We start from the raw sequence: 23,577 nt of genomic DNA on the forward strand, positions 1-23,577 counted from the left end.
GTTTTTTTATCATTATTTCTAGCTCATGAAACCGTTTTTTTATCCTTATTTCTAGCTCGTGACATGGAATTGTGTGACGTGTCACTTGTGTACTTACTATATGCACTATTTCTTTTAAATGGTATGTTTTTGTCCGTTAGCCAAGCTTTTTTGAGTCATAAATTTGAATATGTACTAAAGCGAAACTTCTATGGTTCTCAGAAGAATATTTGGACACCGTGCCAGTGATAAGATCATAAAAGGCACAATCATCCTTACTTTTATGGCAACTGAAAGCCCCATTAGGATATTGGAAGGGACAGAAAAATGGCCCCCTCGTAAGCAGTCTAATAGTTATGGATCATCGTCATCTGCAAAGCTGGCAATTGAAGATTTTAGTTTGTTCTTGAAAGATCAAAAGTTTCAAAGCCTTGAGAAGGATATGATACCTAGCCGGAGTGAAAGTGCACCACCAAGCATGGAAGGTTCTATGGCGGCAATTGAAAATATCTTCTCCCTTAGGAATTCCACCTTGAGTCTCGATTTACATCCTGGCCCCTCTAATAGAAACTGTGAGACTGATGCTGATCTACCTTTTCCTTACCATGGTTCTGATGTCATTTTGGATCGAAGATTCAGTAGGCCTTTAAACTCAGAGCGTCGTCATCTATTTCACCGTCGTGGTTCTGCTGGCAAAAATCGAAACATGATTCCTCACAGCAACATTCCGATGAATACACTTCCTTCTCATGAGGAAGAGTCTGAGGATGAGAAGTCTTCTGAACGGAGTGCATCAACATCGGTTGATAAATCTGCTTCATTGGGTTTCCATAATGACTTATTCAACTCGACGCAGGTAACATTTTTAATTTCCGTAAATACAAAGGAATATATGCTCGAGGCACGGTATTTATTTTTCCGAGAACATCTATGATTTTTCTGCATGTATTTTCCAGTGTTCTAAAAAATGCCGCCAAAGACCACCTAGTCCGCCCACCACCCTAATTTTTACAAAATCGACACCTTTAGCCTTTGCCGCATTAATCGGCCGCCTGGGCGGCTCGAAATCTGCCTATATATATATATTAAAAAAATCGGATTAAAAAATAAAAAGAAAATTAAACAATGCTTATGTTTAAAAAGTAATTACTAAATGTCTCAATATGTATTCAGTATTAATATTTTTCTTTAATGTAGGTCCATACAAAGAAAAGAAATAGACTTGATACGGGAACGTTGGAGAAATATAGAGATGAGCAAAAAGAATAATTAGAGATATAGGCAGCACATTTTAGAACATTTATATTTTCTACCGTGGAAGAACCATATCTCTAATATCGTCTTTTTTTAGATAATTAGTAAATACCCACTCGGCCCTTGCTTTAACTACAACCACTTAAGTTATTACCTGATTTGCTGTTGTTAGATTCCTGAACTTTTTGCATGCCTCTGTTAAAATTGTAACAAAAAAGAGTCAAATGCAGGAAGATACCGGCCAAACTCCATCCCCTTCTCAAGATCAGTATGGTCATAAATCTATGGGGGAAAAGGTTGCTGATGCCAACTCGCATGTACTGCATAATCATTCTGTTTCTGATGGTATAGATGCACCCATCTTAGATTATATGAGCCAGGTCTCACAACCGGATCCTCTTACAGGGGGTGTTTTAAGCTTATCATTGGATGATGAAAGCGGCATAGTACTTTGTCCTCCTTTAGTTGGACGGGACTTCAGTGCTGGCAAAGTTGATTTAAAGGATGACTCCTCAGCAGCTGGAGTTGGTGATACTTTGAATTTGAACAATAACAAATTTAACAAAGAGCAACACATTCCCCAAAATTATGTGTCCCAAACGGCAGTAGATCTGCAAGAAAGCAATATTTCTCGAGTTCCAGGCCCTTTCTCTCAGATGATTTATCATGGAACAACTCATCCATATGGGAGCTTGAACCAGTTTCACTATGGTTCTTCGAGTGTTTCAACAGGAGAAGTGCAACCAACCCTTCAGTCATCCGGATTCACACCTCCATTTTACACCCCGCCAGCTCCTACTCCGTTTATGACTCCACAGAGTACATTTTATCAGAATATGCAGCCATCTGGCTACTTCACCCCACAATATAGCATGGGTGGATATACTATCAACTCTGCTTTTCTTCCATCATATCTTTCTGGATATTCCTCTCAGGGTACTTTTCCTCTGGCTTTTGATAGTGCCTCTTTTCCCAATCCTGGAGTTTCAGATGGAGGGAATGCACATCCTTATGATATGCAAAATCTACCAAAATATTATGGACAAGTTGGAGTTACCATGCAGCCTCCTTCTGTTGATCCCTATCATATGCAGTATTTTCAGCAGCAGTTACGAAATTCCTATGGCGCATACGGTCAGTTTGATCATCAAGCTCCTAGAAATGATGCTGCAGTGAGCCAAGTGAATTCTTGTGACTTCACAAAGGGGGCAACTCTTACTGGTTTCCCGAATGACCCGAAACCTCAACATTCATCTAGTATAGGCTATAACAGCTTTAATACTGGGAGCAGATTCCAATTTCCTTCTGCACCTATTGTTAGTCCGGTTGTTTCAATAAAACCTGTGGTAGGGCCCAATTTTTCTGGGGGGAGAAATAGCATGACTCATCACACTTTCCATGGCAACACCAGCAAAACTTATGGGCTGCAAAATCAGAGCTGGAATGGTATGAGTTCTAATTCTTTTCTTGAAGAGCTGAAATTGGGCAAGGGTCAGAGATTTGAGCTGTCTGATATAGTTGGGCATATTGGTGAATTTAGGTAAGTTATCGCTGACCTTGTTTTTCCTTTGCTTATGGTATCAATTACTCATCATATATGATACTTTACTTCAGTGTTGATCAACATGGAAGTAGATTCATTCAGCAGAAGTTGGAACACTGTAGTCTTGAAGAGAAAGAATCGGTCTTCAAGGAAGTTGTTCCTCATGCTTCCAAACTAATGACAGATGTTTTTGGCAACTATGTTATACAAAAGGTATGGTCTCTGATTAATAAATGCTTCTTCTTAATGTCTATCAATTGTCATGGAGGATTTTTTTTCCATGTTATTTTGGTACAGCTTTTTGAATATGGTAGCCCGGGCCAAAAGGAAGACCTTGCAAATCAATTGGAAGGTCAAATTTTACCATTGAGTTTACAGATGTATGGGTGTCGTGTAATTCAGAAGGTGAATATTCTACTTTTAGTCCATGAATGCTCTTGATCACTTGCTCATTTGGAAATCTATTTTTGTTCTTTTGTTGAATTCTGTCATAGGCATTTGAAGTAATTGATTTAGCTCAAAAGGTGAGGCTCACCAAAGAGCTTGATGGACATGTTATGAAATGTGTCCGTGATCAAAATGGAAACCATGTAATACAAAAATGTATTGAGAGTATCCCGGCTGATAATATTCATTTCATTATTTCTTCTTTTCGTGGTCAAGTTGCCACACTTTCAATGCATCCTTATGGTTGCCGTGTCATTCAGGTAATTTTGCATTTTCAACACACGGGGTATTCTCTGGTTGACCTTTCAGTACACTTTGTTTCTATTAACAATAATCAAGACTTTTATCATTTATTTCTAATGAAAGAGGGTCCTGGAGCATTGCAATGATGAGTTACAAACTCAGTTCATAGTAAGTGAGATTTTGGATTCAGTGTGCGCTCTTGCTCAGGACCAGTACGGCAACTATGTCACACAGGTTGATTTCTCCTCCAGGTTTTTGCGGTTTAGCATTATTTCTTCATCTTCCTATGTCCTCCATCTACTTTTACTTGATCCGTTTGGGCTTTTTAGAGAGTACTAAAGTTAGCTATATAGAAGCACATTTCAAGACTATTTATTTGGTAAAGCTTGTTCTATTAATCTTGAAGCTCGTAGAGAATTTAGAGGTGGTTTTTTGGAACATCTGAGATTCTAGATCTTATTATTTTCTCCAAGGTTGTCCGTTGTTTTTTGGAACATACGAGACTATATCTTAATTTTACCGATAGCAATTAAATTCAAGAGCTTAAAACTATTTTTTAACAGCAGTCTTTTTATGTACACGTCAAACAAAAGAAAGTTCCTACATCTTCAAATACGTTGGACTCTCTTGTTATGATTATTAATTTTTAACTTTACTTTAGAAACTTATGATTTGTTATTTAAAAGGTTTAACTAACAATATAGTGCACCTTAGAAGCCCACAAACATCTCATGACATGTTAATTCATCCATTTACTGGGATACTGATATTTTTTGACAAATGACAGCATGTTCTGGCAAGGGGAATCCCTCGTGAACGGAGTGAGATCATTGAAAAATTATCTGGATCTATAGTACAGCTAAGCCAGCATAAATTTGCGTCAAATGTCATTGAAAAATGTTTGGAGTATGGTGATTCTGTGTCGAGGGACTTGCTGATAAAGGAGATCGTTGGTCATGGTGATAAGAATGATAATATATTGGTATGCCAATCCAAAGCTCAAAATTATTGATCTATAGCTGATCTAGCTGTTTGCCATAATGAAAATTTCTGGTATTTCACATCAGTTAATTCAACATTCTTGACTTGTATTTTTGCTAGTTTTGGATTGGAATAAAATCATCTTATATGTTACCACTATCAGTTTTCTTCCGACCGAAAAGAACATGAATACAAAATTTGCTCTCGTGTTGTGTTTGGGTCATTTAATTTAAATAAAATTTCACGTCTAAGAATGTTATGTACCTTGTGGGCAATCGTTGCGATAAATAAAGTTCCTTTGTAACTTGAAGTAGCTTTATCGGGTGGTCATGCAATGGCCATTGAGACCTTTTAAGCACAAATTTTCAATGCAAAAATACAAAGCTTGATTTTACTTATATTGTCTACTCCCACTCTAGGACTCTGCTGTTTTCCCCAATGCAGTTGCTACCATGAGTTCAATTTTTTGCTTCTGTAGGTAATGATGAAGGACCAATATGCGAATTATGTCATCCAAAAGATTCTACAAAAATGCACCAGTGATCAGAGAGAACTATTGCTTGGTATAATAAGAAATCATCTTACTGCTTTGAAAAAATATACCTATGGAAAACACATAGTCACGCGATTGGAGCAGGCATATGGAGAAGGCAAGTGTTCTTTTTAGCTTTATGCTGCATTTTCTTCCTACTTTATTCAGATTTAGATATACTAAATGACCCCTCTCATTGTGCGATTTTGTTCTGGTTCTCTTGTAATGAATACCATGTTTCAATTTTTGCGTTTCTTGCTGGTGAACGAGCTGTTTCTCACCATTTACTCCTACGAAGAAGATGGCCCATTCCAAGTTTTTTAGCACTTGGTATTTAACCTTTAAAAAGGATGGAAACTTCAAATGATATGTTGAACTCGTGGATTTTGACACAATTTTTGTTTATATTTTTGCCACTGACTACACTTTCCTCACGTTTCTTCAGAAATTCAATCATCACAACCGTAGGCACCTGGGGCGGTCTTTAAACCTAAGACCGATCGTACTTGCTCTGTGGCTTGCAAACTTCCAACGAGTGACGCTCACTCATGTTGTACCGGGGTCTGCTAACAATCCGCCACAGAAGCTTTCTGCCTTGGATTGCTTGCACATGTAAAGTAATAGAAAACGTACAAAGAAGTTCTGCACCATTTGTGTTTATTGGACTGTTAGATTCTGTAGGACGTAGGTTACATTTCTTTTCATTTACTACTTCTTGCTTTAATATATTTGGAATTGTGACTATATTGTTCTTCTACTTGTTTCTCACACTTTTCCCCTTTTCTACTTAGTGCCGTGTCAATAAGGTCAGGCTCGAGAATGCCAAGTCAGAATAATAATTTTTTCTTCCTTCCGAACTCTATGAGTGCTTTTTTCAGCTTAATCATTTATCAGTTCATCATCGTCTTAGTTTACCGTCATTAAACAAATCTCGAAGTAGGCAATCCAGAAAATACTTTGCTCCTTTCCTAAATTTAACACAAACATGGAACATATCATACATTAAATAAAAAGTATGAAAGAAAAATCAGCACCCCGTAATAGAATGACTCGAAACTTAAATTTTCGTATAACACCATCGAAACATAGGCAAGAATAACACCACATAGCTGTAGCCAATTTGTGAAGCTGGGCCTAATCAAAAAGTGAGAATCCCATGTCGTCATCACTTTCTTCCTTCTCTTCTTTCTTTTCCTCAGCCGGAGGTGCCTCAGCAGCTGCACCACCACCAGAAGCAGCTGGGGCAGAAGCTCCACCACCACCACCACCACCACCACCAACAAATGCACCGCCGCCACCGCCTATAATCACCTGATAGTTCGTAAACTTGGTAATCAGATGGTTATATTAACACTTAGAAGGGAAGTGTGGAAAATAGAAAAACAACTACTATCGGTGTTTGGAAATAAGCCAATATATCTCCCAACAGAACAACGACCGGAATAAGGGGATTCATCACATTCTTCCAACATAATTTCCATCTGCTAAAATCTCCCACACATAAGTCTTCAATTTTCTCCTTAATTTTCATCTTCCAACAATCTCCCACACAAAACAGATTTATCATTGACATTTTGCATCCTAAACCTCGAAATTTACACTGCAACTAAAGATTTTAGCAATTATCCGATACAAAACTTGACAAACCAGAAAAGCATATTTACTGGTAGGTAAAAGCATCTCTTTGAGTGTACATCTATAGTTGGCATACGGTAATCAAATGTACTGCAATTATGAGTAAGCTAAAGCAACAAAACGATTTAAATCGTGTAAATAAAAATCAAAGATCCAAAAAAAGTTAAATTGATGAAAAGAAACCTGGAAAACGGCCGACGAAGGAGTGACATAGGAGAAAGAAGATTGGACGCCGCCGGAGGAGTCGGCGGAGAGAGCGGCTTGAACCAGCTTACGCTGGAGAGTGAAAGTGCAGTCCGCTGAAGCCTCAAGTTCCCCGTTGAGCTGCTTGGCCGACCACGCGGTACCAGATTCCCTGCAGACAAACGTGAACACTCCCATTTTTCTCTCAAAATCTGCTCGAACTATGGAGACGATTAAGCTGCTATAACAGTGGTCGTAAAAATTGAGAAAATGGAAACCCTAATTTACGAGTATGAAATGGGCCCATATTCTTGTTCCGTTTAAGATTGGGCCATTAGTTATTTTACTGGGCTTACAATCCAATGTTTCCACAAGTCAGAACATAAGAAATCCAAACATTATAATTTATATCAGAGGATAAATATTTATGTAAATTTTTTAACTATATTACTATACTTAATTTAAATATTATTTAGAGTTTAAATTTTATTATATTTGATTTTTAGGTATCATTTGATTAGGGTTTGATAATCATAAACATCGCTCGTTCCATATTCTTTATATATATTGGTCTAATTGTATATATGGTGCATGTGTATAATATAATATATGAATATTATATGTATATGAATTATATATATTTAATTTTAGAATAAGTTTTCTTAAATACTTGATTTAGTTTAGATTTGTTGTATTAAGACTTATATAGCTAGTTAGGAAAAAAATTAATAAAATTTTTGAAATTTCTGATTTAGAAAATGTTGGCTGAACTTATTTAAAATTAACTTATAAATTGTGTAATCTTACTTTCAAAACAAATTATTTATATGTTTGGATGAACTTATGTTAAATAATTTTAAAATGTTGATTTAGTTGATATTATAAGATTTTTATTATTATTAAAATTATTTAAAATGGTATAATATTAAAAAAAAAGTTTTTAAGGGAAGTGTATATATATCATGTATGTTAAAATAGTTTTAAAATTTTATCATAATTTCTTATTAAAAAAAATTTATATTTATAATTTAGAAAGACGGATTTTTTGAGAAAATAAAATTAAAATTTTAATTTATATTAAAAAGATAAACCTATTTTATTTTTATAATTTAGAAAGATGAAATTTTTTTGGGAAAATTAAAAATAAATATTAACATTATCTTTAATTTGTTCAAATAAATTTGATATTTGTTAAGTTAAAAATTTATTAAAATTCTTGGATAACATAGTGGAGATTTAAAAAAATACGCAAGGATTTTTGGAAAAAAAAAAGTTAAAATCGGATTAAAAAAAAAACAATTTATAAACTATAAAACAACAATTTATTTTGACAGTTAAGCTATTTAAAAAATTGTCAAACAAATTTTAAAAACTCATGAACTTTGTAAAATTCTCTTAATTAAAATTTGTTGTATCCAGGCCAATAGAGCTAGTTGAAAAAAATAGTAAAAATTTAAGAATTACTAACAAGTACAGGAATGAAATATAAATATTAAAAAACAATTGATATAAACCAAAATTAATCTAATTGGTTGAAGAACATCTTCGAACTACATCTGTCGGCGTCAAACATGAAAACTTTGCTCATGCGAAAACAAACACGCCTTTATCTGAGTCGACCATCCTCTTTGCTGCTGTAGAACCAACAATTCTCTCGAGCTACGAGAGACAAATATCAAGTTAAACTCTTGGTGAGTCTTTATAATATCTTCCGGATCTTTAGATTTTAGGCGACTACAAATAGGTGAAAACCAGTGTACTAATACTTGCCCTTGCACAAGTAATAATAAATAGTCACTTGCAGATATGATCTAGGCATAATGGCATCTGGCATGTAAGTAACAAGAAGAATGTTTTCAGGATATAAAAACAAGGAAGATCCAAGTTTTAACATTTTTTTATATCGACAACAGAGGCCAACAAAGAGATTGAATCGTAGAATGCTAAGAATAAGGACTGGACTGAGAAAATATCTCGGAACAGCGATAAACAGCAAGAATTGTACCCGTAGATAATCCAAACGAGAAAACAAGATGGTGCAGCTCATGTCGGCTGAGGGTTCGAGGAAATTAACAATCTGCAGCAGAAGCCAATATAACATCAACGTAAATACCATAAGTAAATATAATGGAAAAAATCAAATAATTTCGTAGCATTTTTCACCTCGGGGTAAAACTCTTTCCTCTCCGGGAGGGAATAGATTAATAAATTCTTTACGCCTCGTATCTATTTGATGGGAAAAAGAAAAACACAACGAAAGGAAAGTGAGGAAAACGTTCTCTTGGGGATAAGAAAAGGAAAATGGATAGGAAAATAGAGGTTGACCAAAAAATTCACACGCCAAATGCCACTTTAGAGATTCGACCAAATCGAAATCACTCAAGAAACCTCAACTAAAAAACTACACCATCATGACCTCCAGCAGTGTGTTTAGATGAAGAGAGAGAAAGACTCCCATGTTCGACGTGGCAGAGACAGAATTGTTGTCGAGGTTGGGGAAAAAGGTATACAAGTCATTCTCAGTAAAAAAAAAATTTAATGCCTGAAATAACAGTAAATCAAGTGGCTGATTAATAATCCTCCAGTCAGGTATCCCAAATCCAAGTGTTCCAACATGATGGACGACAAAATCATTGTTGTGTTGCACGCGAACGTAGAAATGTTAGTAAAATATTCTGGAGTTTACAAACATGAGACATTGCACTTCACTTCAAAGTTCGAAATACTAGTCTCCATGAATTTATAAAAAACATGCACAATTTATGATGTCAAGAAAATATATGTATCATCTTAACGTTTTGAAGTGCTGAGTATGGAAATATTCTCAATTATCAGCCCTGAAGTGAGACACTGTCAGTTCTGTCGCGATTTGACATATATATCTAGATGACACGTGTCAAAACCTTCGGTTTATACAGACAGGTTTCTAGCTCCCTTTTTAGATTTAATACTGGTTTCTAGTTCATTTTTAGATCTAAAACTTCATAATATTAGAAGATCTGGTTTTCTAGGTGGCTCAAGAGGCTACTTCTAAAGATTTTCGTTTCAATATTTAATTCTGGCACACTAGGTCAGTGGTATACGCACAGACTTCCTAAAATTTCCAAGTCAGATAATGAGGAAAAAAACCTAAGGTGGAAATCATCTAAAAAAAGTCATATTAACGGGCAAATGAGAACTGCCTTATATCGGTAGTAGAAGTGGGATCTCTCAGTGTAGAGCATGATTCTCTTCTCTCCTCTGAAAAACTGTCCCCGTACATGAGATATATCATTCGGCTTTATGTACCTATATAAATCGAAGAAAATAATTCAAGTGATTTCCAACCAAAGTCCCCATGTAAAGTGTGAGGAGAACTGTAAATCACTCAAATAAAAGAATGCACGGATTGCAAGTATGTGTCACAAGGAATTTAAGGAGAGAAAACGAAAGTTTCTTACTCTCCAAACAAGCAGAAGGATGCAGCTTGTGACTTTAAATAATTCCGGAGTCGTACAAATTCGAAGTAAGAGCTAACAAATATCATAACTCCATGCTGTATGGAAAAACATTCACAAAAGTCACTTTTTTGGTAAATTTCAAAAGCACGATACCAATAACTTGCTAAGCTTAATATCACCTGAACAGAGTCTTTTATTTTGGGGAAGACCTGCAAAATTACTAAACTGCATCAATCACATTTGAACACAAATGGGGAAAAAAAGTGAGATATACAGGAATGGCTAGATTCAAGCCAAATTTGCTAATACTGTGTTTGATAAATCTTAAGGATATGATGGAACTTCAAGTTTAACAACTCTGGAAAGGTTTTAATCCAGTAATGGTAAAATTCTGCTTCTTAAATGCCAGGGAATCCTATCAAACTTGGTTTTGTCACGCAAGGACATTGCTTGTGATTCTACCGCATAAAACTGAAATAAACTGATGACATGTGTCTAACCTTTTTAGAAAAATATTCAAGACGAGAATCATCAGCTCCTGTCATTGATTCTGTATCAAAACGTTCATAAATCTGTAAAAATAAATAGATCACAAATTACAAGAGTCCAAAGTAGTAAACAGGGACTCTTTAATCACTAACCAATCTCACAAACCAAAATACTAGATTAACATCAAATGTTTATCTGGAAAAATTACATTTACATATACACATACAAGAATATAAAGCCGTTAGGTAAGTTTAAATGGTGTAAAGAGTGTAGGCAAGTTCAGTCAGAACAATAAGAGTATTATTTGTTCTTATCACATCTGAAGTATTAAACTCTTAAGCCCATTTGAGAACGTCAACGTTGTAGGACTGTAGGAGAAACTTACCTGCTGAACTTGAGTTAATATTTTTGGAAGCACACCCCTATACTTGCATTCCAGTTTCACCTAAAAAGATATTTTTGCAAACAAATGCTTGGTTACAAATTTTATATTGTAACATTCGCCATATTGAAAATTCTTATTACATAAAATTGTTGATCTACAGGTAACAAGAAACTAATGTTAAAACAAGTTTGGACAAAAAAATGTTTAATATCACGATAACTAGCACTCCTGGGCCACAAAAGATATGCAGGTAGAGATAGTGGATATCTTTTCCCAAACAAGATATTATCAAAGCAGACACAAATTTCAAATTCATGCCAGTCAAATGTAGATATATGCATCAAGAATTAGAACATAAATGTTTCAAGAGGTAAAGAGCGTACCTTTCCCTGGTAGTTGAAGCAATGCTGATGGAACAGCGCATTAAAATCTGCAAAAGTGATGGGTAAGGAAGGTGGAACAAAATGGTCATTCAAGCAATATCATATAGAAGCTAACAGATAAAGTGGCACACTAATATACCTAGATTTGCATTGAAAATAAACTATATTTAAACCGTAGATGTTGAAATTCTACAAGGATGTACCTAGCTCAGCCTTTCACCTTTACACGAGCCAAGGCTCTGCCCATCGATGAAGAGCCAACCTTGACCGTGAAGCTCCAATTTTGGTGTGGTTTACAGGTGCAAGGTGCTTTTGTGAGAATATGTTAAATATATAAATAATAAAATACATGGTGAAATGCAAGATAATAGCCATTCATTTCGGCTAACAAACTAATCAATAATTTTTTTGTTCTTATTCAATAGTTTGTAAGGTTATACTTGATCATAAGTATGAAATTTTCTAAGATATTTAAATCCTATCACATTATCCCCTCGAGCACCTTAAATAAGGCATGTCAATTGACATGCGCTTTGGTCCTAAGTTTTGAAAACCATGTGCCTTAGTCCACCTTGTGCTTCTAATAACCATATCTCAAATGATGAATAAAGTGAGTAACAGGAAGGAAAAAGTACACCAAGCACAGACGAGGACAAGATCAGAGAAAATAGTACCGCTGTATTGAAACTAATTAATAGAGCAACTTGAAGAATTCTATTGTATTAAAACTTTTCTGGCTGTGTCCATGTCGGTCAGCGAACTATTCTGAAACAATAAAACTAATATTTATGAACTTGAATACCTGGGTTTATATGAGAAGACAAAATTATTGTCTGCCGATAGAAGCGTGCTTGCCCATCTAGATACCTGAGAATCACATATTGGAATAAAACAACAAAATCACCAAGAAATCTCTTAATAAGGAATAAAAAAAATAGCAACCAGTATCTCATCCACACCCTATAACTGTTTTATCACCTCTGTTATTTAGATAAAATATACATGAGCTTAAATGCAATTAAGAAACCAACATTTTCCTGGTGCATAACCAAGGTTTGTACCATTGCAATGAGAGAAAAGAAGCGGTGAAGAGATATTCATTACCTGAAGGATTATATCTCCCCAAAACAAATAAAATAATGCAGACCAAGAGTTCCAAATGACCAAACAAAAGAGCAGCTCAAAAGCATACCATGGTCTTATGCGCATAATGTCTGTTCCACGCTGTTTAGATGGTAATTGGTTCAATTGTTCGACAACAGCCTTCACATGGGACCAGTTCTGGAAAATTTTAAGATATACATAGAGAAAAAATAAAATCATCAGTGCAATTCATCATGATAAAAAGACCACAAAGGGACTTTCTATTATAGTTCACCCACCTGCATTAACATGACATCTGCATGGTCAATGATTAAGATCTGTGACATAAAAAAACATTCTCCACCAATCAGCAAAAGATACATATTAAATCATTCCGACGACCATATTACAGTGACACATAGTTTGGAAATGATAGCACCACCTCTATAGAAGAAAGATAATCAACATCTTTTTCTTTGTTGACTTCAGCCTCCCCAATTTTCTGCAACAGAATAATTCAATAATCAAAGTCAATTACATCCTATGCACGAACAAAAACCAAAACCAGAAAGCATTTAAAACTCAAAACATGGAAAACTATAATTTTTAAACTGGTGCAGCTTTGACAAAGGTGATCAGCACATTTTGAAAACTAATTCAACCAGTAAGATCAGATAAGTTCTATACGATCTATTAATAAAGTGTAAATGGGGAAAGGCTTACGGTGATCAAGCCCAGAGGAGAAGCAACAAGAATGTCCGAAGTATAGAAATCACCATACAGCTTTATACCCCTACAAATAGGATAAAATTGTAGTTAATGTAGCGACATACAAGTATAACTGAAGATTGTTCAGTACGCCAAAAAAACAAGTTGTTTTCACATGAATGATGGTCGATTTTCAAATATTAGCCAAATGGAGAATGTTAAATACTGAGGTGCAAGTATGCCACAAATGCATCGATTGCTCTCTTCATGTATAGGCAACTTTCAAATCAAAACTAATGAGCCTATCAACAGTAAGAAAAAATCGTATCAATGAAAGATAAATTCTTTTATCAACGCTTACTATAAAACGACGGCTGGAATTACATCAGGAGTGCTCTATTTATGACTACGGCCAACCCACTGAATGGGGAAAGAGTGTGTAGTTTGAGAAAAGCATCATAAACAAGTAATATAACTAACATAACTTATCAATGCAACAAGTTAAAGAGACAGAGCAGCACTGCTATAAAGCTCTTGCAACTGATACATAATTCAGCTTCCATATGGAGAGTAGTCAAAAGTGAGACTCCTACCTTTTGGTAAACTTAACACCTATCATAAAGTGATCGTTGTTATTATCTCTACCAAGCAAGGCTTCGAAATCAGAAGGTTTTGTGGACATTTTGGTTTTTGTATTTTCTGAGTCATTATGATCATCCTTGTCCTTGGTTATTCCGGAACCAAACTCCTCATAAAAGCGCTGAATGTTTTCGACCTTATCCTGATAATAACAAAGAACCAAAACTTACTAAATTATTTGAATAAAACTATATCATTGAAATCTGAATTATCATCAAACTGATATCTCAGCGAGAAATCTCACATAATTCTACCAAGTATAAAAATGGGGAATATCTAGTAGAATAAACTACAAATAAAAAGCATGTGTATCAATTTCAAAAAAAATTAATAAATTACAGAATATGTATCTAAACTTCAGCCTAATAGCATGACATATTACATATGAAATTGATCATAAAGCATAAGCAGCAAATAAACTCATGATCAGTCAAAGACTGCCAAAAACAGAAGTCTGATACAAAAAGGCACCATTACAAAGAAAACTAAAGTGACCACATTTAATACTAAATCATAATTTGGTGCTGATCTAATCCCTCCAGATGCATCAAGTACATGACATAGAAGATGTTTAGACTGCCTTAAAACTGTTAAGAAACCAATTTTCAAGAGCTCAAAACCCTTTTAATTATATTGGGTATTATTCTAATATATAGAAAAATCAAAAGTGGGATAGTTTTTAGAGTGTATGTATCTCAATTTTGAAGTGTGACAAACAAGGAACAAAGATAAATACTAATACATTCTCAAGCCCCAAGTGACAAGGATGTCTTTGCATATTTAAATTTAAACTATGGGGATGGTAACTTAGCTCTAGCAAAATACAAAAGTCTCCATCTCCCTACATTCGTCGAGGTGGTTATTTAGCAGCAAAATAAACATGTTCTCTTTCTGACAACAGCAACAATTGACTTGGGAGTTACATATCATGTATCCCTCAATTCCTCATGACATAATGCAAGTAAAATATGAATACCTTAAGCTTAGGTGGAGTCAACTGGATCAACTTCTTGATCACGCGTCGTGCAATCCCTGCTAGGGGCAAAAGGATCAAAACCTGAATTTCCAACAAAGTGTGTGATCACATTGAATCAATAAACAAAAGAATCTATACATAAGATGTATGGGGAGTCAAAGAGGACATAGACATGAACACCGCATGCCTCAGTGGAATGTTTTTTTTTACAAAGGCTTTTGGGGTAATTGGTAAGACTAAATGTTTACTTGATTTAAACTTGACAAAAAAAAAAGAGGAAAACCAGGAAATACCTTTGGACGCGTAAACCCACGATCGAGGTAAGCTTCAGCATTAAGGTCTTTTCCCTCCACGTTTTCTTGATTCTTAGCCAATTTTCTATCATTTTTCGACATAAGATCTCTACTTCTAAGGACATGATTCAACTGCATAACATGATAACCTCGCTTATCAGTGAACCATTGGCAAATGAGCAAATGAAGGAAGGACATCGGCAAACCATGTAAAAGAGAGAACACAAAGACAAAATGAAGACTCTTGTAACAAAAGGATTACCCATACTAAAACTGAGATTGACAAAAATGTAAGCATGTTCTAGAAAACCTGGAAAAAATTGGTTTGTGTACATACAGAGTGAATGAGGTAACCATCCATGATATTTGAATCTTCCTCCAAACCTTTGAGATAAAAGGGCTTCTTGTTGTGGTGCATTATATCACAGTAACTATTGCCTAGAGAAAGCAAATAACACCATCAATAAGTTTGTTACATACAGAAGCTATCTATGCAGAGAAGTCTTAACTAGAAATTTCCCAGCCATAATGCTATTCTCCCACTCTCAAAGTCATCCCACAAATAAGATAAGGGAAGAAAAACCATCACAAGTAGCAATACCACATGAATACTTTCTCCGAAAGTGAAGTGAATGGCATGGACAGTTTCAACTGCAGCCTAACGGAATATAACTAGAGGATGATCGGATTTTTATTTTCATTTTTTAACTTGAGGGAGTAAGCATAGTTCAAAACACTGGGTAAATCTGCAGCAATCTACCCATGATGTAGCTGGAAAAGAATTATAATAAAAACCAAGAGAAATAATGAAAGGAAAAGTAATTGTTATCTCCTTGTAATCATTTGCATAGAAAATAGAAGATTACTGAAAGCAAGATATGGTAATCATACAAAAAAGTTAAAATATGGGATCAATGACAAGTTGATTGATGTACTCACATAAAGAGAAAAACATTTTCTGCTTAGATTGATGAAATTCACTGCTTCCAGAAGCCTTGAAAATTTCCATCCAATTCTTGTATAGTTTTGTCTTGAGGCTATAATAAGAAGTCATGTCCAAATCCTATAAGCATATTGTCAAAATACATGATTCAGATCAGTCCTAATCCTTTTTGAAAAATTACCAATAAATTAAACCATTATGGCCATTGTATGAGCGAAAATTGAACCAAAATAATATCACTCAGAGAATTTATTCATAAATAAAAGAAGTCATAGTAGTTACAATCTGTTATTCAGGAGCCTACTTTGATCAACCACATACAATTTAGACAAATATGAGAAATATTTGAAACAGCTGCATTTAGCTCCAGTAAATGTTTAGTGATGAATCAAAATAATCTTGTTTTAAGGTGAGCGTCTCTTATTCTTTTTTCAGGGTGCACTACCCTTTTTACCAGAGTGTATGGTCGCGTCATAAATACCAAATGACCAGTTCGTATGCATTTTAAAATCCTAAATATAAAAAAGACATTTTAAACAGAACTTACTATTTTTAAATCTATCCTACGCAAGGTGATGGAAATAAACTATAACCAAAAAACTATAGAATTCAAAAGAAGTCATAATGATGAAACTTGAATAAGAATAGTCAAATCAAAATGCAAAGATACAAGAGAAAATGATACAAGAAGCAACCTTGATACAACACTCTCCTGTTCCTCTCCAATTGCAATTTTTCATGTTGAGAGCAGGCATCTTCCATGTGTAGCTCCATTTTGTTTTTAACAATTCGTCAACCTCTCTTGATGATAATTTGTAGTTTATATGACTGTCAAAAGTACTACAGGTAAAAACTACAAGTTAATAATTCCAAAGTTGAATTAAATGGAAAATAGTGTGCCAATATGAATGTATGGGAAAACATCAATGAGATTTAACGGAGAACGTCCTTGGGATTCTTAATAAAAAATTGGTGACAATATCACAAATCATAGGAAAAAGCTTCTATCAAGTAAAGCTTATATTCTGTAACCTAAAACACTAAACATATTCATGTTTCTTAAGCACTGGGTTTGAACACGAGATCGGGTGCAGGCTTGTGCAAGGTATAACTGACAAAATGCTAAAGGATTGTCAAAAACAGCTACCCATAAATTTACCCAGGACGAAATACTGATGGTGAGACATAGTTAATTTTTAAGGTGAATGAAAGTTGATTCCTTTCAAAAAGCCTTAAATCGAATAACAAATTGCCCTCAAAATAAAGAAAGCATTAAACAATATTCAGTCTCTGCATGAAGGAAAAGTCTCAGTACAAGCAGGCATAAACTGAACTCCATTTTTTATGCCTTCATAACGGATTGGTTAAATAAATTAATAAAAGAACGATTTTCAATTATCAATTTCCCACTTGGCTCGAGCCTCAATGGTTCTACAAGACAGCCTGAAAGAGATCTAATGCAAATATTTGACAAAGACAGAATCTCAAAGGTCAAACATGCATAATCATTACTCATTAGGTTCCCTCTACCCAGGGATACACCAGTGGCACCATTTCATGATGACCATTTAATCATTCAAAGAGCAGCATGAAAATAAACTTCGGAAGACCTTGTCGTCATGCATGCTTCTGAAAGGGGTTGATCATTCAATACTGAGTCAGATTCTTCATCCGTATCAAACAGTGCATCATCTTGTTCCATGTCTTCCCTCAGTTTCATACTGCTGCAAATTCCAGTTCCTTTTGGGGCATTTGCAATAGTATGGCTCCTAGGGGACTCATTATTATCTCCTAGATTCAAGAAATGAACAAAGATTAGCCCAACAGACGCATGTATTTATACTAACCTAGGATCGTGTTGTCCAATGAATAGCTACTGCCTTTCCAACTTCTATAGAAAGTCCTTTTGGTGTTCCGTAGAAGATAGTAGCAATCGAGAGTTTCTCTCAACGCTAAAAGTGTTGATAAATAAACAAATAGCAACTTTTGTAGGGGATAGCATATCTACTAGGCTTAATTGCATACTAGGTCCTTGTCCACAACAAGTTATCAAGAAGGCCGTCGAAGAGGGAGCAGCCTATATGAACTAATTGGTCAAGATTATTTAATATTGTAAATAAACTGATATGCCAATAATCCAAAAAATTGTTTTTTTCAATTCTTTAGAAAATAATCCTTGAAAATGTCTAGATAGTTTTATAAAAGTTAGAATTGTCCTTGCCATCATCCCTTTCATCAGCCTCACTCAGAGATTCCAGATCATCATCATTCTCATCAGCATCACTCTGAGAATCAAGACCTTCTTCATCTGTCTCACTTTCCCCATGTTCTTCTCTTTGCCTAGCAAAAGCATCCAATCAAACCAATCATAATTGCTTTTTTAACTATTTAGCTTTTGGTTCTTGTCATGCAATTTTGAGAAATATAAACTCCATGAAGCAACAGAAAGAAAAATGCCATTTATATTCTTATGTAATTTGATTTTCAGTCCACACGCTCCATTATGAAGCCCAAATCTCTAAGAGAAAATCCAAATTTACAAACAGAACCTACGGTCAAACCAATTGATTAACATACATTACATAACTTAAATAAGACTGCCCAAAACTAAAAATTTGCGACGTATTAAGTGAACCACCTTCTTCTGAAAGCATTTGCCACAGATTCATTTCGAGACCCCAGTCTCTTCAACAAATCGTCATAAGTAGTTGACTCTCTATGTACAACTTCTGCTTCCTCCTCGGAAGAGGCACCATTCATGGGCTTCTCATATAACTCCCCTACATTCAAGAAAGAGAATAGACATAAATAATCCTACTCAACATAGAAACACACGACACAAATCAAGATACTGCATTTACGTTTGAAAAATAATCACGTTCAACTTCAATAAACTTGCCTGATTCGACCCTGTCCTCGTCGGTGCTACTCTTCTTTTTCACAATTTTTCTCTCAACAAAAACGCCTGCTTTATGGGGTCTCTTAAACCCTGCTTTCACAATTGCTTTCGATTAAAGTAATTTTCTCATCCAACTACTATTCATACAAAACACATAAGACATTCGACACCTGCCAGTATAAATGTGAACACTCACCGCTTCTCTTCACGTCAAATTTTTTAACTTTATCGCCTTTCGGCAACCGGCCGGTGTGGCGTTTTAGAGCGGCGCTTTTTTTAAAATTAGTCTTCATATTCGCTTATGTGGGAAGGCTGAATTGCGGCAGCCGCTTTGCCTATAAAAACACCGACGCTGATCACCGAAGCCTGCGACAACCTAAAATATAAGCACAAAGACCAGTTTCTGAACCGCCGCCCACCGCTTCCGTTGCTTGAAAAAAGGCCACCGGCGGGAGCGTCTCTGCTCGGTACAAAGATTGTTGAATATATAAATAAGAACACTGGGCTTGGCCACAAGGTTTGGGCTTCCCTAATATTCAACCATTTTAAACTAGGCCGAGCATTCACAAAACAGTGTGACATCCCAGGCCCAAATTTGTGGTACGTTTATCAAATACAATATTTAATTGATATTATATTATCATCAAATCACGAAAAAAATTGAACCATCGCCAGAATTTTATGTTTCTAAAATTATGGTGGGGTTAATTTAACTTTTAATGAACTAGAACATTATTAAACTTTTGAGCAAGTTTCGGTTTCACATATCTATTTTCGTGAAACGAGTTAACATGATCCATATTTAAAATTAAAATAATACTTTTAGCATAAAATGTAATATTTTTTCATGAATCAAATCAGATCCGATATCAGTCTCACAAAATTGACGCGTGAAAAATTCTCATGAGAGTTTTTGTGTGAACTTTTTTGTCAGTTGCAGACTGTTGAAAAATATATATGGGTACATAAAATCAGAAATAAATGATTTTAAAAACAAAAAAAATCTCCTATTATATTGTTTCGCATATTAATTTTATGAGACAAATCTTTTATCCAACCAGACACATGAAATGTAATTTTTTTTTACAATTTTTCAGGTACAAGTATACAACACACTGCGAGTACTTCTCTAAATGTTATTTCTTTAAAGTATCCTATTTTAATTTCTTATATATGATATAGTTATGTCATAAACCATTCCCATTTATTTTGTTTTGAAAAAAATAAATCATTCCAATTAAAATTTGAGGCATTAACGTATAATTATCATTATTTTTATTATTGTTGTCAGGATTTTTTTTAATTATCATTTATATTAGATCAGAATATTATTATTATTAATATAAATATTTGAATTTTAAATTAATTTTGTTAATATAATTAGTAATTGAACTGTTATACTTATAATTGATAATATAATTATCATCATTAGCCCGAAACGCAGAGTTGCAAATTATATATATATAATTAAAATAAACAAAAGTTAAATGATGAAAAATTTACACCAATTGATTTTTCAGTGATTTGTATCTATCAAAATTTTTTTTACGGTGACGTGATTTAAAAATTACAAATTTTTGTAGTTTTTTTGCAATTAAAAATATTTTTGTAATTTTAATTATTTTTTCTACGTGATGGTGATGTATGCATTATTAAATCAATTATTTTCATGAAAAATTAAAATTACAAAATATTGAAATATATAAAATTAAAACTAAAGTTGGGCAGTGTGACACATTCCACAATCAGAAACAAACATTATAATCATAAACCCATGTCATGATAAACATAAAACTTTATTAACCTAATTTAGTTTTCGATAAAATAAAGTTATTATTAATTAAAATCAAATTTAAGAAATATGTGCTGTAACATATGAGAGATATCATGTCAATTAATTAGCACGTGTCGATCTGTACTCTTCATATATATTAAATATAAAACTTTGACCAATTATATTGGATCCACATGTCAAATGAATTTTTTATTTTTGTATATTTTATAAAACATTATGTTAGTTTGTTTACATTATGGTTGAGGATGTACCAAGGGTTGGATATGGATGATGTCCGTATTTACGCGTTGATCAACATATAAGATGTGGAGCATGGAATATTGACTATATATGAACCTCTTCTAATTGTCAAATTAATATTAATTAAGATAAAGATTTTAGAATATAATATTCACTTCCCCGCCCACCCCTACGGCGTCCTGTTCTAGTTTTGAATAAAAATAGGTTCTTAAATTTAGAAGTAATGTTTTAATAAATTTTAATATGATTTTCACATATCGTGTTCATCAATAATGTATCACTCATATATTAGATACATAGAATTCTTTACCTTTAATTTATTTTATTTTTTTCACTTTTTCTGTCAAGAGAAACGCGTGTCCTTTTCCCAACATCCGCGAGGGGCCTATATAAGGTGAACATAAATTCACAAGATGTTTTCAAGAAATAATTTTCACACACAATCTACTTTAGCAAAATGAAGAATTTTGGAGATTGTCGTAAAGAAATAGAGGGATACATCAAAAAATGTTTGTGGGCAAATCTAGTGTGGCTGTATAACTCCGTTCTTGATTTAATACTGTATCTAATCCACATTCTCATGTTTAAAATCAACCCATTCTGGATTGAACTTTTCTACTTCCTCTCATCTTCTTCACTTGGTTTCTTGGTTTTATAAAAGGTATCAAAACCTAAAAGTATCACCACATTCAGACCTCAAAATCTTGATCTTTTCTTCACTGCTGTGTCTTCTGTTACAGTTTCAAGCATGTCAACTCTAGAAATGGAGGTTTTCTCAAATTCGCAACTCATAGTTTTGACCATTTTAATGTTCACTGGCGGTGAAGTTTTCGTTTCATCTCTTGAACTTCAAATGAAGAAAGCAAAGATTAGCCAGAAAGGAATACTCCGCCATTACAGCAGTACAGAATCTTATTCTAGCTCTTCAAACCCAAACATCGATCAGTCTATATCTGATCATATTGAGCTAGGTTTACCTACTTGCACTGATCAATTCGAACAAGAAACATCGTGTACCTGTAAATATAAACCCGAATATTTTCAGGCTGAATCCATGGAGGAAAACCAAGTTTGGAAGCTGAAATCCATAAAAATTCTGTCCTACGTAGTTTCTTCTTACCTCATAGTAATCCATGCATTGGGCGTCACTTCAATTGCCGTCTATTTAAACCTAACCCCATCTGCCAAACAAGTGCTTAACCAAAAGGGCCTAAACATTTCAACTTTTTCTTTCTTCACCATAGTTTCCACATTCTCAAACTGTGGGTTCCTCCCCGACAGCGAAAACATGATTATTTTCAAGAAGAACTCTGGCTTGTCACTGCTCTTGATCCCTTATATGCTATTAGGGAATACGCTATACGCTGCTTGTCTGCGTTTCTTGGTGTTTTTATTGCAAAAAGCTACAAGAAAAGAAGAATTTAAGTTCATGTTAAAGAATTATGGAGAGTTGGGGTATGAACATCTGATGTCGGGGGTGGATTCTGTGTATTTGGCAATCAGTGTTCTAGGGTTCTTAGTGATGCAGATGATTGTGTTTTGCTGTTTACAATGGAATTCCAAGGTTGTCGGAGGTCTAAGTTTCTATGAGAAAATTGTGGGTTCTTTCTTCCCAGTGGTAAATTCAAGGCATACTGGGCTATCCGTGTTTGATCTTTCTGCACTTTCTCCAGGCACGTTGCTGCTATTTCTGATAATGATGTAAGTTTTTTCAACATAATTTTTTGTTTTGAAAACTGCAATTTTGGTTTCACATTATGTTGTTTTGCGATCTTAGTCACTACATTGTTTAATTTAATTTTAATCTTAATGTGCATCTTTCAATTTTTGAAATTATAGTTTTTTTTTAATCGAAAGTGCTGACATCAAATTAGAGTCAGGCGTTACATATGTATTAACACCAGTTTCACGTTAAAAAAATGACTAAAATTACAAAAATAACAAAGATAACTGATCAGTAGTGAACGTTGATAACATAATGCAACTCATGGATTCGTAGGAAGATGGAGTGATGGGGGAAAACTAATATTAATTGTCGTTATGTTCTTCGGAAGACTGAAGAAATTAAATAAAAAAGGTGGCAGAGCTTGGAAATTTTCATGACCCCCGTGGAAAATAAATAATCTTGCCAGAAGTTCGAGTTAGATGATTTGGAGCATGCTCATCTCTGCAATAAATACAATTTGCACTTTGGGCCTGAAAATTGTTGGATATTCATGCTATATAGCTCGTGTAAATAACACGGTCAGCTAATTAATGAGCATAGAGGTGATGTTTATTGTGTTAGTTTATGCTATAATCAGAGTATTTCTCCTCTTATTTCAATATCATTAGATCACGTAAGTTCTTATAAATTGACATTTAATCCAAACTTACATTAGACCACTGTCATAAGAGAGAGATAGTCCATGTGTAACATAGAACAATCCGTGTTTCTTGGCTGTGAGCTGTCATTTTTTGTTACCGTTTTAATCCCGTATATTCAAGTTTACAATTCTATTCCAAAT

The 23,577-nt window shown here is 34.4% G+C and overlaps 3 protein-coding genes and 1 pseudogene across 4 annotated transcripts; 2 read left to right on the forward strand and 2 right to left on the reverse strand.

Moving 5' to 3' along the window:
• Nucleotides 1–199: 199 nt before the first annotated feature.
• LOC140971812 (pumilio homolog 6, chloroplastic-like) lies at nt 200–5,735 on the forward strand. Its single transcript, XM_073434318.1, has 9 exons — nt 200–835; nt 1,464–2,773; nt 2,848–2,989; nt 3,074–3,181; nt 3,271–3,483; nt 3,590–3,700; nt 4,254–4,448; nt 4,926–5,097; nt 5,425–5,735. Exons 1-9 carry the CDS (start codon nt 263–265, stop codon nt 5,445–5,447), a joined length of 2,847 nt encoding a protein of 948 aa, XP_073290419.1. The 5' UTR covers nt 200–262; the 3' UTR covers nt 5,448–5,735.
• A 217-nt stretch (nt 5,736–5,952) lies between these two features.
• LOC140971813 (large ribosomal subunit protein P3z-like) lies at nt 5,953–7,074 on the reverse strand. The gene is made up of 2 exons (XM_073434320.1): nt 6,798–7,074; nt 5,953–6,290 (listed from the first exon to the last, which is right to left on the reverse strand). The coding sequence occupies exons 1-2, from the start codon at nt 6,993–6,995 to the stop codon at nt 6,114–6,116; spliced, it is 375 nt and encodes a 124-aa protein (XP_073290421.1). The 5' UTR covers nt 6,996–7,074; the 3' UTR covers nt 5,953–6,113.
• Nucleotides 7,075–8,239: 1,165 nt separating this feature from the next.
• On the reverse strand, nt 8,240–19,647 carry LOC140971814 (protein NUCLEOLAR FACTOR 1). 2 transcript variants are annotated; one of them, XM_073434322.1, is made up of 25 exons: nt 19,232–19,647; nt 19,022–19,125; nt 18,775–18,902; nt 18,358–18,476; nt 17,747–17,927; nt 16,832–16,964; nt 16,133–16,256; nt 15,531–15,631; nt 15,194–15,325; nt 14,901–14,981; nt 13,879–14,066; nt 13,301–13,370; nt 13,020–13,079; nt 12,877–12,915; nt 12,687–12,775; nt 12,297–12,361; nt 11,495–11,541; nt 11,112–11,171; nt 10,738–10,809; nt 10,417–10,446; nt 10,238–10,332; nt 9,980–10,085; nt 8,961–9,023; nt 8,803–8,874; nt 8,240–8,456 (listed from the first exon to the last, which is right to left on the reverse strand). In XM_073434322.1, the coding sequence occupies exons 1-25, from the start codon at nt 19,326–19,328 to the stop codon at nt 8,382–8,384; spliced, it is 2,331 nt and encodes a 776-aa protein (XP_073290423.1). In that variant the 5' UTR covers nt 19,329–19,647; the 3' UTR covers nt 8,240–8,381. The 2 variants fall into 2 exon arrangements, with proteins under 2 accessions (XP_073290423.1, XP_073290422.1); XM_073434321.1 differs by having other exon boundaries at nt 8,244–8,456; nt 16,832–16,976; nt 19,232–19,645.
• Nucleotides 19,648–21,510: 1,863 nt separating this feature from the next.
• On the forward strand, nt 21,511–23,384 carry LOC140958585 (sodium transporter HKT1-like; annotated as a pseudogene).
• The last annotated feature ends 193 nt before the right edge of the window (nt 23,385–23,577 follow it).

The sequence above is a fragment of the Primulina huaijiensis genome, chromosome 2 (genome assembly GCF_012295235.1).
Source record: "Primulina huaijiensis isolate GDHJ02 chromosome 2, ASM1229523v2, whole genome shotgun sequence".
Lineage (NCBI taxonomy): Eukaryota > Viridiplantae > Streptophyta > Magnoliopsida > Lamiales > Gesneriaceae > Primulina > Primulina huaijiensis.